Source organism: Malaya genurostris, chromosome 2, assembly GCF_030247185.1.
Source record: "Malaya genurostris strain Urasoe2022 chromosome 2, Malgen_1.1, whole genome shotgun sequence".
Taxonomy (NCBI): Eukaryota; Metazoa; Arthropoda; class Insecta; order Diptera; family Culicidae; genus Malaya; species Malaya genurostris.
This window is the reverse complement of record NC_080571.1, coordinates 49,320,687-49,336,586: the sequence shown is the minus strand read 5'-3', so window position 1 is coordinate 49,336,586 and position 15,900 is coordinate 49,320,687. Positions and strand designations below refer to the sequence as shown.

Here is a 15,900-nt window from a genome sequence, read left to right as displayed (position 1 = left end):
TTCCGAACTATTGACTGTTTGCCGCATTGCATTCGAGCTCTCGGCAAATTCCACGAGCTCATGTTGTTATGAAAATCCAACTTAATAGTAGTCTGCACTTTCCAACAACCAAGTTATTTACAACTGCCCCTGCTGTAAGCATGATTCAACTTCGGGCATCGTATCCCAAACAGTGTTCAGTGACCGCTCTTGACTCTGAATACTTTCACTTTTTGTAACTGGCAAAATACGACGGTCAACAAAGAACTTCTTGGAAGGCCACACTAGATAACGCATGCGGAACCGGTTAGCAACGGAATTATTCTTGCAGTTGCATCCGATCCGATGATTCTGCACAGAACAATTCAGTTACTTGCAACATTCGAAATAGTTCGGTCCGATCTTTGGCACGCGATCAGGTTCAAAATGTTGCTTCCGTTGTTACTTTCGATTATCGGAACTCTGCTGCTGTTGTATCTCTACACCAGGGAACTATTCGGTTCTCGTTTTGCCAACAAAATCTGTGCCACTTTGCCAGTGCATCCCGTTTTCGGTCATATTTTGTTCTTCATGGGAAAGTCATCCGATCAAGCCTTCTGCTTGGTAAACAAATACTTCAGCCAAGTCGATCGTCTCGGGAAACTTTTGACCGGTCCGAAAGCATTGATCATGGTTAATCATCCCGATCTACTGCAGCAGATACTGACGAGCAGCGATCTACACGATAAACCGTTCTTCTACAAGTTCTTTGGGCTTGGCGGTGGACTGATAACGGAGAACTGTAAGTATTTTAGTATTTGTGTTTATATTTTTTTTTCTAGTACTCATGGTTTATCAATTTCTCCTAAATTAATGTTACGCGCAAGCAGAATGCAACCGTCATTTTTTGATCTGTTATTATTTTATAACTTATAAAACCACAATTCAATTTTAACAAATATCAAGATTGATTATGCTTGATGAAGGTTCAGTCGAAAATGAACAGATTTTATATTTTTTTAATAACTATTTATTGGAATATGAGTTAAAATTAAATTATTAAGATTTTTAAATTGGGTGTTTATATATGATTTGGTTATTACCATGAGGACATTATTTGCTTCCGCAATTCTGAGATTTTTGTGTAGGGAAAATTCTAAACCTACTTGTATTGTGTAATGGGGAAAAGGAACTTTTATACTAACTTACTAACTAATACAGAGAGCGGATCGATTCAATTGAAGATTGCATCGATTTTTGTCGGAATTTGCTTATAATATTATGTGACATTACATCTAATGGTTCTATATTTGTGAGTCTGTGTAACTCATTTGTACTAAACCAGGGAGGACGCTTCAAAATCATTTTCAGAATTTTATTCTGAATCCTTTGAAGCGTTTTCTTCCTGGTGGAACAACAGCTTGACCAAATTGGTACTGCATAAAGCATGGCTGGTCTGAAAATTTGTTTATAAATTAACAATTTGTTTTTAGACAAAGATTAGAATTTCTGTTTATAAGAGGATATAAACATTTAATATATTTATTAAACTTTGCCTGGATTCATTCCTTGAAAGTGAGTTTTTTGTCATACGTTAAACCTAAGTATTTAGCTTGATCAGACCATGTCAATTCCAAGCCATTCAATTTTAGAATGTGATTATTGTTGGGTTTAAGAAAAGAAGCTCTTGACTTATGAGGAAAGATAATTAATTGCGTGTTTGCTGCATTTGGTTTAATTTTCCATTTTGACAGATAATCACTGAAAATATTTAAACTTCTTTGTAGGCGACTGCAGATCACTCTTAGATTTCTACCTGTGGCTAACAGACTTGTGTCGTTACAGAATAGCGATTTCTGACAACCAACGGGTAGATTTGGAAGATCAGAAGTGAAAATATTATACAAGATTGGAGCTACGCTCGAACCCTGCGGAACACCGGCTCGTACGGGTAGCAATTCAGATTTACTATTCTGATAGCTAACCTGAAGAGTACGATCAGTTAAATAATTTTGAATCATTTTGATCAAATAAATAGGAAACTGGAAATCAGACATTTTTGCTATTAAATCTTTGTGCTGTCGAATGCTTTTTCTATGTCTAGAAGAGCAACTCCAGTGGATAACCCAGAAGATTTATTTGCTTTTATCATGTTCGTTACTCTTACAAGTTGATGAGTAGTTGAATGTTCATGACGATGATGTCTCATATAAATTCTCATTTATATGAGACATTATTCTCAACAGGATAATTTTTTCAAAAAGTTTACTGATAGAAGAAAGTAAGCTAATTGGTCGATAACTTGATGTTTCTGCTAGATTTTTATCAGGTTTCAGGATAGGAATTACTTTAGCGTTTTTCCATCTTTTTGGGAAGTAAGCTAATGAAAAACATTATTTTATTTATTATATCGTTTATTCATACCCGGTTTTAACCTAGTTACGGTCGTTCACCGGGTTTAATGAAAAACACTTGTTGAAAATTGTAACCAGGAGTCTCAAGGCAACATCGGGAAGATTTTTAATAAGAATATCAAAAATTTAATCATTACCAGGAGCCTTCATGTTTTTAAGTTTTCTAATAATTGACTTAATTTCATCAAAATTCGTCTCAATAATGTCATCTTGTGATAACACTTGGGTTGAAATATGATCATATTTCAGTGAGACTTCATTTTCAATAGGACTCACAACGTTCAAATTAAAATTGTGGACACTCTCGAACTGCTGAGCAAATTTTTGAGCTTTTTCGCCATTCGTAAGAAGTATTTGATTTCCTTCCTTGAGAGCAGGAATTGGTTTCTGAGGTTTCTTAAGAACCTTAGAAAGTTTCCAGAAAGGTTTAGAATATGGATTAATTTGTGTAGATTCTTTAGCGAAGTTTTCATTTCGCACAAGAGTAAATCTATGTTTAATTTCTTTTTTTAAATCCTAACAAAACTATGTTTTTCATAGCAGGATCACGAGAGCGTTGATATTGTCGTCGACGAACATTCTTCAACCGAATGAGCAGTTGAAGATTGTCATCGATGATAGGAGAATTTAATTTAGTTCGAGCTTTGGGAACTGAAAGATTTCTAGATTCGAATTATTCAAATTATCAATTGCTGTGTCGATGTCCGCAGAATTTTCTAAAATAGTTTCATGATCCACATGATTTTCAATGTGAGATCTGTAATCCAACCAATTAGCTCTATGATAGTTGAATATAGAACTAATAGGATTAATCATAGCTTCGTTGGAAAGTCTGAATGTTACAGGAAGATGATCTGAGTCAAAGTCAACATGTGTAATTGGTTCACTACAAATGTGACTTTGATTCGTTAGAATCAGATCAATTGTAGACGGGTTTTTCACGGAAGAGAAACAAGTAGGATTACTGGGATAAAGAACTGTGAAGTAACCAGCTGAGAGTTGATTATGAAGTATTTCACCATTACTGTTATTTTGCATACAATTCCACTGGACATGCTTAGCATTTAAGTCCCCTATTACGAAAAAATTCGGTCGATATCTTGTGAGTTTTTGCAAATCGCCTTTAAAGAAATTTAATTGTTCGCTGGTGCATTGGAATGGCAAATATGCTTCAGCGATGAAATAAATTCCATGAATGGTTTCAACTTCGATTCTCAAGCTTTCAATAACTTTAGTATTGAAAGAAGGTAAAATTCGATGTTTAATTTGCCGTTGGACAAAAATGGCAAGTCCACCACCCATTCCAGTAAACCTGTCGAATCGATGAACCACATAACGTAAATTACTTTTCAATTTGACATTTGGTTTAAGAAAAGTTTCTGTCACAATGGCAATATGGATTTTGTGAACTTCGAGAAAATTATAAAATTCATCTTCACTCGATTTCAAAGATCGAGCATTCCAATTTAAAATATTCAAATAATTATATAACATCACTGTTAAATTTTGAATTCAATATAATATTATTTGCAAATTGCCATCCGATTTTAAATGCTTCAAAAAGTGATGAAGTCGAATTCATTCGGATGATCATTTGAAAAAGTTAATCTTGTGGGTAGATCATTTTATTTTCAGTTATATCGCCTAAATCGACTTCATTTAAAGAAGCGAATGGCATTGAAGGAATATTTGTAGGTAGACTGCCATTAGAAGAAGATGATATAGCCGATCTACCTATTAATAAATTGTTTTCGTTAGAAGTTGAACTGCAAGGCATTCCTGTGTTTTGATTATTTACATTTGAAGAATTAGATGGTAGATTTTACCTAGAAGAATTAGATGGTAGATTTTTACCTGTTATACTAGCATAACTGAAATTAGAAGAAGAAAATTAGAATGACGAGGTCGATCTACCTGTCAATAAATTGTTTTCGTTAGAAGACGAATTTTAAGGCGTACCTGCTTTTTGTTTTAAATTCGAAGAAATAAGTGCCTTAGAAGAATTAGGCGTGGCATTTGTAACGGTTTTTTGATTTTCAGGTATGTTTTGTAAATTTAAAGTCGTTTATTTGACTTGTTGTCTAAGCGAACGAGAGTTTAAATTTTTTTCCCTGACAGGACATTTCAAATAATTGGATTTATATTTTCCATAGCAATTTGAACACGAAAATTTATCAGTGGTTTCATTCATTGGACAAACGTCTTTCGAATGCGATTTACCACAATTCAAACACCGTATATCCAAATGACAATTTTTGGTTCCATGGCCGAAGCCTTGACAACGACGACATTGCGTTAAGTTTGCAATACCATCAAACAGAAATTTAGTAATTATATTATGCTGAGTATAATGTTCAGAATGAATTTTAATGTGGGAAATAAAACGTACTTTTTCTAAAGTTTTCAAATTGTTTACATCACTTCGATTGAAGTGTATTAGGTAAAGTTCATGGGAAATTCCAGAGCGTGGTTTAGAATTACCATTCGCTCTTGAGACTTGAGACTACTTGAGAAACAATTCTTTTAGTTCATTTTTAATTTCATCAGTACTTTGATCATTTGATAAGCCTTTCAAGACAGCCTTAAAGGGTCTGTCTGATTTTATATCATATGAATAAAATTTATGAAGTTTCTCGGACAAATATCGAATAAGTCGTTTGTAATCTTCCAATCCATCAACCAAGACTCGACATTCTCCTCTTCGTCCGATTTGAAATGAGACTTTTACTTCCGGGAGAAAAGTAGAAAGCTCAGTACGGAATGCTTTGAAGTCGGAAATCATCACCGTCACTGGTGGCATAGATTGTTGTTTCTTCCCAGAACGACAAGCGTCCATTTTGGGAGTTTTTAAAGAATTTTCTTCTATGTCGCTACAATCGGATTCAGGAAGAATCTCGTAAATATTGTTAGACGGCATAGAATCAACGGAAGGGAAATCCGTCCGTTGTCTTTTATTTTTACATTCAGATTCTATAAGATCGTGAATGTTATTAGAAAAATGTTGATTGTGATTTATTCCGTATTAAATTATTTTTTGCCTTAGTTCGAATATTGTGGTTAAATAGTAGCGATTTTTTAGTGAAATTAAATGCAATTTATTTTCTTTTGAAACGATAGATATGAATTTGACCAAAATCGGACATAGGTAATTCTCTAAACCGTAAATATTTTCAGTGATAATTGTAAGTCGCGAGCAAGTGTTTTTGATTGGCACAAGTTGATCAACGAGAGTCGAGGCCGTTTTGACAGTTTTCTTTGATTATCGAGGTGTGGTGCACTCCGAATTCCTTAAGACCGGCCAAACTGTCAACTGTCTTTTCGAATGTTGTGCGTCATTTCCGCGAAGTGATTCGTAAAAACAGGCCGGAATTCTGGACCGACAACTCTTGGTTTTTGCACCACGATGATGCACCGTCGCATACTGCATTGATTCTTCGTGATTTTGTCACCGAAAATTCAACCAATATCATTCCGCAACCACCGTATTCGCCTGCTTTAGCTCCGTGCGACTTCTGGCTATTCAGCAAACTGAAATGACCGCTCCGGAGGAACCATTTTGAGTCAAATTGAAGACATCAAACATGAATCGCTACGCGTATTGAAGGCTATTCCGGAAATTGCCTTTACCAACTACTTTGAGGAATAGAAAAAAACGTTGGCACAAATGTATTGAGACCGAGAGGGATTACTGTGAGGGGGACAAAATAGATTTGGAAGAATAAATGAAGAATTTTGAAATTTTCTTTGCTCACAGTAGTAACAACAGTAAGACACAATTTTTCGAACTATTTTTTCGATGATATTGCTTCTTAGAGTCGAAGCAAAGATATTGTATCCGATTTTATAACACTAAACTTGACGTTGACTAAAAATCGAGTAATCGGCAAAACAATATAGCTACCCTACTAATGAGATGACTTTTGGTGAAATAGCCATAGTAGCTCACAAATACGTTGGACATTTTCGAAATCGGTTCGAACAAATTTAGGGTTCACTAAATTCTTTTTTATGCGGGGGATACTTTTCGCGTAAAAAACCGCATAACTTCGAAAATCCGTATAAAAAGCCGAAAAACTAAGGAAAACAATTTTTTGTTGTCAGAAGTATTGAAAATTTATGGAACATCGAGAATTGGTATTATCTCAAACGAAAATTTTTGGAAAAATATAGACTTTGGAAGAATTTTGAGATTTCGAAAATCATATATTTTATGCCAAATGTTTTAGAAATACATGGAACGTCGATATCTTATGCTATTTAGAATTTAGAAAAAAATATATTCATTTTTTATAAAGTCCTTATGTTTGTTACAGATTTAGATATGAAATTTAGATCACAACGTTTCGTGCGTTTCGAAGACATACTGCCAACAAACAAAAAGTCGCATAAAAAAAGCGGGTGGGTAATGTCAGAGACATAACTAGATGACGTCAATACGAGTAAAACTTAATGCTTTTGCCACACTTCCGAATATCGATAATCGTATGGCTCACCAATCATTCGGTTGTGAGAATTTTTCAAACTTTCTATGCTCGACTCGCGGAATTGTTACGGTACAAATATAAGGCGGAAAACACGAGGGCAAAAAAATTACACAGTTATGTAAGAACAAGATCGATTACGATGACATTAAAGATGCAATATTCAAATTCATTCATAAATTTATCACTCAGCGACTTGCAAAACAACTTGTAAAACTTGTGAAGTGACTCGAAAAATACTGAACTAGAATTTTCGCCAAAGAAACGTCCATTGATACGGCATCTCAATCAGTTGTTGCAAAAATCGTTGTGAAGTTTCCCAGCCTTATTGTGGGTGTAAAGTAAGAGAATATCACCAGAAAAACATAGCAGGGTGCATACGTTTCCTATAATTTCATGGGAAATATTTTTCCCTATGATCCTCAGAAATAAATAAACGAAGAGTTGGGTTTATTATATCATAATTCAATTTATTGATTTAATTGCTTTAATTATCAGAATAGTAAAATAAATAGTTAGTTGTAGTATTCTACGAAACGATTTCGTGTACTTGTTTAGCACAAGTGGACGTTGCATATTAAAAATTTAATATATGTTAATATATGCATTCTATGAATCATATGATGAACATTTGATTCATAGATGGGCAATATTCAGTAACTCAGTTCTGTCCATTTTGCAAGTAGAACTGAGTAGTAAGCTGGTACACGGGGAAAATTTCGATTTTAGAAATGAGTAAAACTAATAGTATTTAGGGAAAATAGTATTATTTCTTGTTATGATAATACACCATGATTAAAAGTTCTCGGACCATGACCCATTTGGACACACTTGAGGTTGTTGGTTATAACTTCAGGCGTGTTTCCGCTACGATGATAATCTTCGCAACATAAATTCAGGTGTTGTTTTAAAATATGAAGATTTTAAATATGAATTATATTAAATAGTGTGATGAACGTATTTTTAAGCGATTGAAACTGATGTCTTGAATGATGTGCAATTGAATAGCAGCATAGTAAAAAGAACGACGAATTTCTTTTAATCTGAATCATTACACATTAAAATATTATGTTTTTGAAAAATGGTGACACGTAAAATAACGTGTTTACTTACGTTTATTGGTCCAGTTTTGATTTTGTGTTTCAGAGTTTAAACCAGGGGTGGAAATAAGACAACTTATTGATTCACAGTACATAAAAATAGTCAGTATTGTCTTTTCATGTCACATATTTATTGTAGATATTATAATGAATTTTGAGCGATTTTTGATAAGATAAATTTTGTTAAAAAATGTCTTCATCGTTATCAGTATCACTGTTTGATTCGGAATCAACATTAAAAAAAGTTAGGCTCGTTTTAATGCTACTCTGTGTTCATTAAACACACACTTAAAAAATGTTACATCTTTATAGATGCACATAAAAGGAGCGTCGCGATTTACTTACATTCACAATACAAATCATTTAAAGATAAGTCATATCATTACCTTCACAGTTGTTTTAGCTGAAACTCACATCAATACAGACGCAAAATATATGTTTACATGTTAGTAGATGTAATATTGTGCCATCACCGAAGAAATTACGGCATACTTGAATTTACGTCAAGCGTAAATTTCATTTTTTTTAAGAGTGCAGGTTTGAATTTCAAATGGCTGTCATTTCCATTTCCGGTGATGTAATGGTATAAGTGACGTTAACGTCATAACTGATTACAGCTCAATTTTCTCGGAAATGGATTATACGATATCAATAATTTTAAGTTCGTTAAGTGAGTTTATTTCGCCAGTCGTATCGAAATTCCATGTTTCGTGATGTATTTTAAATTTATTCAGTAATACCGTCCTGGTGGAGTAATATCATCAATAAAAAAACCTGTTTTAATCCACCTAGTGGTGCAATGATGCCTTTCTCATGTACATATAATATTGTGGTATTCTATTCAAAAAAATCCTATTCGAGTTTTGAAAGAAACCAAGAGATTGTTTATGCATAACATACAGAATAAAACAGTGCTTTGATTGCGTAAGCCATCCTTAAGAAAACTAAATGGGTTCACTATTATATGCACTTTCCGGAATCCGGAACCGGATACCGGAAACCAGGATAGCCGGAAACAGTTTGTTTAGTTGCCTACTGATAATGACTATCGATTTGTGTAGTTTTGAGACCAGTTTAGAAATTTTTTTACGTTTTTGTTTCGCCTGTTTAAGTGACGGTGTACAACATTGAACACACTTTACCCTATAATTCCGGAACCGGAAATCGGATCCGGATGAAATTCAGGAATTTCGTATGGGACCGGAAGACCTTTCATTTGAATCCTAGTTTGTCAAAATCGGTTCAGCCATCTCCGAGAAAACCTAGTGAGATTATTTGACACATACACACACACATACATACACACACACACACACAGACATTGCTCAGCTCGATGAACTGAGTCGAATTGTATATGACACTTGGCCCTCCGGGCCAATTTTCACTGGTCGGTTTTTCAAGTGATTGCATAACCTTTCTATATGAGAAAGGCAAAAAGATAATAATAGTAACATACATGCTGCGATGAATAATTATAACGATAAGAAAAACATGTCCAATCACAAAGCGTGCTACGCAGCTAATTAATATTACCCTATTTAGCTTGAATATCATACACAGAAGTAACAGGAGTGCAGAATTTGAACTCGTCAATTCGAACGCACCATTGAAACACTGCGTCAAATGCTGCGCTCCAATTACTTCTTTGAATCAAGTTCATGTCAAATACCGTTTCATTGGGCTTAATCTAGATAGTGCGTGAACAACATCATCAGCATCAACCAGCTGGAAGTAAAACGAATTTTTTTTTCGCTATAATCACTATTTGGTGTGGTATATTTTTTTTTTCCTATTTTTGAACTGCGTATTGATATTCCGCAGCGAAAACTGTAAAATTTACATTATCAATTGGATTACGATCCAATCTGATTATTTTCATAAAACCTTCATCTAGCATTCATTTCCTTTCATCTAGTATTCATTTTATTGCAATTAAACAACAGGTTGCGAAATCGAATACGTAACTAAATTCGTAACCGTGCCGTAACGAAACCGGTATTTTCCCAAACTCTGGTGACAAAGTTACAAATTAACAATTTTCCCCCATTTTAGCACCTTCATTTAATCAAAATTAAAAATTAGACGTAAATGAATCGGTAGTCATGTCATATGAGATTTTCTTCCACAATACTCAAAGCTGTTCGAATCGTGCAGTGATTTGATCTTACAGAAATCAGTGCTAATAGTAGCTCAAACTCACCACCGATCAGTATCGATTGTGATCGATGTGATTCAAAGATCACTGATCAACTGATCTTAAAAAGATTAGATCTGTAGTGATTTTTATTGGGAAAGATCATAATCAGTGATTACGATTTAATGATTTTTTTTATTTTTTCACTTTGAATGGGATTTACGGATCACAATTTTAAACAAATTTTAAGGTGGGGTTGAGCAAGATCGCATCAGGATTTTCAGGAAGTAGATAAAAAAAACTTTAGAATGATTGAATAGTTAGAGACATTTTCCCCCACTTTTGAAAACCTAATAATTAACAATTGTGCCGCACGCCAAGGAAAGTAATTGAACAAGTCACAGGAAACACAACTGCCAAAAAATGCAGGGTTTAATATTATTACACAATTGTATGAATATTATATTGTGATCGAGGAATTGTCGGAGAGTTAATTAGCACAAGTTTCTACACCTGTTTTCATGCGAATGGAGCACTCGAACTCCGTTCTTGGCTAAACGCGCTGAGAACGAACGAAGCGTTGTACATCCAACGGTGCGAACGAGTATTTGTGGGAGCAGCTGATGCTCTCTCCTGCGCATGGTTGTATTCTGAGAATAAGAAAAAAATTTGTCTCGCAATAAAAAGAGCGCGTATGGATAAGGTCTGCTGCTACTCTGTGTAATATACGGTAATCGCCATTTTAGTTTTGTTACCCAATTTTTTAATTCACGGTGCTCGGTTTTTTGATTCACAATCGAAATTCTTGATTCACATTTTCCTGCGCAAAATGGGCTTATTTCCACCTCTGGTTTAAACACTTGAACGAAGTGCATTAACAAACACGCGTGAATCAAAGCTCTTAAAAAGAAACTCTACGTCGAATTCTTGCACATGCCGCGAATTGATTTTTCCTTTTATTTTACCAAAACATGGTTTTCGAAATCGTCTTATTTAAAATATTTAGGAGAATTAACACAGCTTGTGTTGTGGTAATTCTCTGAAACAAATTAATTAAAGTGGTTGAACACAAAATTCCTGATTTTCGTTAGTTGGCGTTCCAAATTCACGGTCCAATTTAATTTTTGGTTTACGCTAGCTTTTGGAATATTATTCTAACAACAATAGTCACATCAAGTATGTGGGAATACATTCAGATATAGGGTAACGGATCCCTATTTCATCTGAGCTCCTATTTCCATCTCATTCCTTCACCTCATTACTTTGAACATGAATCGTATCTTACAACGTACCTAAACCAAACTGTGAAATGTTTTAAAATGATTGTTACACTTTCCCATTGGAACAAATGATTTTAAATTCTTCGTTGATCTCTTTTTTTTTTCATTTAAAACAAACCAATTTTTCAATTTAGGACACATTTTCGTCTCAAGATTTACTGTTCGTCTTTTTCTGAATATCTACTAATCGATTCGCCTCAAAACATGATCACCATTTCACACTACTATTAAATGCTGGATGACTTCATATTTTGTAATGTTCACTAGCCACTTGTTTAATTACGATTAAAAACTCCAAAAATTACCCAACAAGCAATAAAAGTCTTCTAAAATATGAAATGAAAGTTTTTCACTTAGTTCACTTGATTTCATCTCATTTGGTTTCGCAAAGTTGCCAAGTTCTCTCATAATGTTACAAAAAAAAATGGTTTTTCTTCTTCAAATTACCACCAACAATCATATTTTTAGTATCCGTGACATTAGTTTAATTATATTGTTGATATCTATATTTCAATAAAACAGTTTCGGCTTCGAACATTACCAGAAAAATCATGTTAAATACTAATGAAATAACTATTGTGGTAAATCTAGTAGCACTGGTTTTTTTCCGCAATATGTCAACTTAACGCTGTTAAGTGTACGTGTTTCATTGGCTGTGCACAGAGATGCCAGATATTTTCATAGAAAATATGTATTACTTTGCATAGAAAGTCTATATCTGCTATATCTGTTTTCACTAATAAAATTATGTTAAAAGATAATTCTTCATATCTCCGTAAGTCATTGCCGTACTTACTAGAATATTCAACGAGGATTTTTTTATCAATAACATTTACTTCTCACTTTTTATGATCCTGTACAAATCTGTATTAAATTTAGGAAATTTGTATAAATCAATTTGCGAACGCAAAAATCTACACAATATAGATAAATCTGTGTAAATGGCATCTCTGGCTCTGAATTTTGTTTTTAGAAAAGCCAATGTCTAAATAGTAACAATTCCTTTTTTTTGTTTTTTTTTTAAGTTTACCTAACTAACCGCACTGAAAAATGTTAAATTTAGAACGGAAGGTAACGAAAACGATCCAAAAATGTTTAAACATCGAAATGATTCAAAACTGGTTCTAAAAATATCGTGTGTTGTCTTATAGTGAGCATTAGGCCCTTTTTAAAGAAGAATTCTGCTATTTTAAACCTGAAAGTGTAATAGTGCAATGTCTTGTTTTGATTGCTGTCGCCATTGCTAATTAATGGGATGAATAAAGAACCAACGATAGGATGAATAAAAATCCTTTGAGATGAAATTAGGATCAGAGTAGTTAACATATCATAAGTGTTTTTAGCTGTTTTATGAATATTATTTTGATTTTCTAGGAATGTGAATCAATTCTCAATGTGGAGCAAGGCGAATTTAGCAGAAATCTGAAAAATCCACAGTGAATTTAGTGGCTAGGTTTTTAAGGTAACGTCCTTACAAATGAGATGAAATAGGGAGCCCTTACCCTATTTATACAAAATGTAACATTTATGTTTACCAAATCTAAAGCGTATCGGTTCATTATTATTATGTTATCAATTCTCTGTCGGCCGTTGGGTAAAACAACACAATGTTGAAATGAATATGGCTCAGGATCAAGTAAACATTTTCAGTATTTCTTGCTTTGCAATGCCTGCTTTATTCAATTAAGCAACCCATCACATAATTTGTAACTGAGGATTCAAAGTGATAGAAAATTGGAGTTACGAGTTTTGAACGAAATACATTCCTCAAGTTACGTATTTCCGGACCATGAATAATTTTCATGGTAGAAGACTTATTGTTCATGGTTTCATGAGAGGTTAAAAATGATTGGTTTCATGATTTTCTAATCATTACTGCAGTAATTTAGTTCTTTCCGAGTATAGAGGTTACAGCGATGAGTTTTTAGTGAGAATCACTTTTTCAGACATCATCAGCAATTATGAGCTGAGCTGTCAAGTTGTAAAAGCAGCATTGAGTATTTTGCAACTCCCTGCTATGAATTCTTATTCCTGAAGCGAGCGTTTTTCAGTGTGGCAACGTTATTGTCAACAATATGTTTAGCAACGTTCAAACCATTTTGATGCGCACAGTAAACGATTATGAAAATGAGTTTCTGTCTGATACAGAGGATTCTAAAGTCGAATAGTTTCATATAAATTCTTGACCAGTACAGATTATACTCTAGTCTCAGAGGAGGTTTACGGAGGATTTCCAGGGGAAAGATGTAACAAGTGTACCTCACAAGGGTACCTCTTCTGAGTATATTAGACATAAGAAAATTTGTTCTTGATACCGACAAAATCCATTATCATAACTAAAAAAAATGTCGTGCTGCTATATTTGAAAATGTGTTACACTTCTCTGTATTCAATGAATTTGGTAAATTTACTGCCCTCGGTCTATTATAGAAACCATTGGAATTTATTCACCTGTATTTAATCCCACGTGAGTAAGAAAGAAAACCAAGCATTGTAAAAAATGTAGGCTTCATGCCAGTTATATGCAGATGACAATCGTGCCACCGGGGTGTTTTTTTACCATCCTTCAAGAAAGCAACGCAATGTCCTTTTGTATCAACAGCTGGTGAGCGGTGGCTTCGCGTGAGAAAGCTCCTGAACCCAACTTTCAACACTAGAATGCTGACCAGCTACTTACCCATCATGGACTTTCGCACTAAGCGGATGATTACGAAACTACGAACAATGGCGGACGGCCAAACGGACGTCAACATTCTGAAGTTCATCGGTGAATGCACTCTGGAAATGGTCTTCAGCACAACGATGGGACGCAATGCACACGAACTGCCCGGTCAACGAGAATACATTCAAAATCTGGAAGTGTAAGTTTCGATTGGCGATGTATCAACTCGATGTCTTATTTGCTTCGAAATTTTTCACAGAATACAGAATTTGTTGGGAGAAAGAATTTTGAACGTGAATCAACATTTGGAATTTGTGTACCGAATGAGTAAGGCATACAAAAGAGAGCAGAGCTCTCGAGATTACTGTAACAAATTCACGGATAAAGTAGGCTATCCAAAAAATATGATAAAACTATAAATAATAACCGTAAATTTTTAGATTATAGCCGAAAGACGCAAAGAACTCGACAAATTGTCCGGCATGGAAACAGAAGAAGACGAATATCATACGAAGAGTTTGAATTTTTTGGATGAAGTTCTTGCCATTCACGATGAAAATAAACTTACTTTTTCGGATCAAGAAATTTCAGATCATTTATATACTATAATGACGGCCGTAAGTTCCATTCGTTTACAGATTTAAAATTGTTTATTTGTAGCGTTTTTTTTTACCCTCAGGCCCACGACACATCGGCTCTGACTGTAGCGTACACTTGCCTATTAATGGCGATGCATCCGGATATCCAGACCAAAGTTCGGAACGAAATGAATGAAGTATTCTTTTCGTCTTCGGTGGACATTAATTGTGACAGCCTTAAACAACTGGAATACACAGAAATGGTGATCAATGAAGTTCTTCGGATCTGCCCAGCCGTGCCATTTGTCGCTCGTCAGACAGCCCGCGAGATTGAACTCGACGGTGTCCGTATTCCAAAAGGTCAAATTCTGGTGGTGAACTTCTTTTCCTTGCATCGTCGGACGGATATTTGGGGTTCGGATCCGGAACGTTTCGATCCAGAGCGATTCCGGCCCGAAGCTACCAAGGCGCGACATCCGTTCGCTTTTCTACCCTTCAGCGGAGGTTTGCGGAACTGCATCGGCTCACGCTACGCCAAGAATTCAATGAAGATAATGTTACTGCGGATTTTACAGAACTTCGAGATTCAAACCGATCTAAAGTTCACCGATCTTAGATTCAAATTCGAAATCACCCTCAAGCTGGCAGGTCCCCACAATGTTCGGTTGGTGAAAATAAATTAGCGTTGTTTTGTATTCCACAAGTGAGATAAGTTTATTTGAAACGATTTTATAAAGGCCATTACTAGTATTCTCTTTCGAAATAATTTCAATTTCTATATGCAATAATTAAGTCTATCTTCAAATAGGATCCCAGTTACACCTATAAAGCAGAATTACTCGAAATTTCAAAGTTTATACTATCAGAATCATAATTCTGGCTATCGAAAAAGTTTTCTTAAAATACATATTAATTTATTTATTGCAGAAATAAAACACGCTCAATTATCTAATTAGAACAGAAAATGTTCTCCATACTAAGAGTTTTATTATTTAATTATTAGCGAAAATTTGGATAGACGAAGCACATTTATTCAAACCTTTGAGAGTAACAAACGCACCATTATCAGTCTTTTGGTAATTCAGTAGATCATTCTAATCTTAATATTGTCGCCAATCAACAGAAGCTGAATCTTTCTGGAAATGTTCAGTTCTCCCAAATTTTTTAACTTTTCACGGAATTTCCATTAAAAAAATCACGAAATCATGAAATAAGTCATATCATGAAATCATCCCTATTATTCATGTTTTCAAGAGTAGAATCATTTATATTGTGAAAAATTTTCAAGTGTGC

The 15,900-nt window shown here is 34.4% G+C and overlaps 1 protein-coding gene across 1 annotated transcript; it reads left to right on the top strand.

Moving 5' to 3' along the window:
• The first annotated feature begins 365 nt into the window (after positions 1–365).
• LOC131431467 (cytochrome P450 4V2-like) lies at positions 366–15,557 on the top strand. The gene is made up of 5 exons (XM_058597193.1): positions 366–760; positions 13,970–14,228; positions 14,289–14,415; positions 14,470–14,646; positions 14,709–15,557. Exons 1-5 carry the CDS (start codon positions 406–408, stop codon positions 15,288–15,290), a joined length of 1,500 nt encoding a protein of 499 aa, XP_058453176.1. The 5' UTR covers positions 366–405; the 3' UTR covers positions 15,291–15,557.
• Positions 15,558–15,900: the final 343 nt, after the last annotated feature.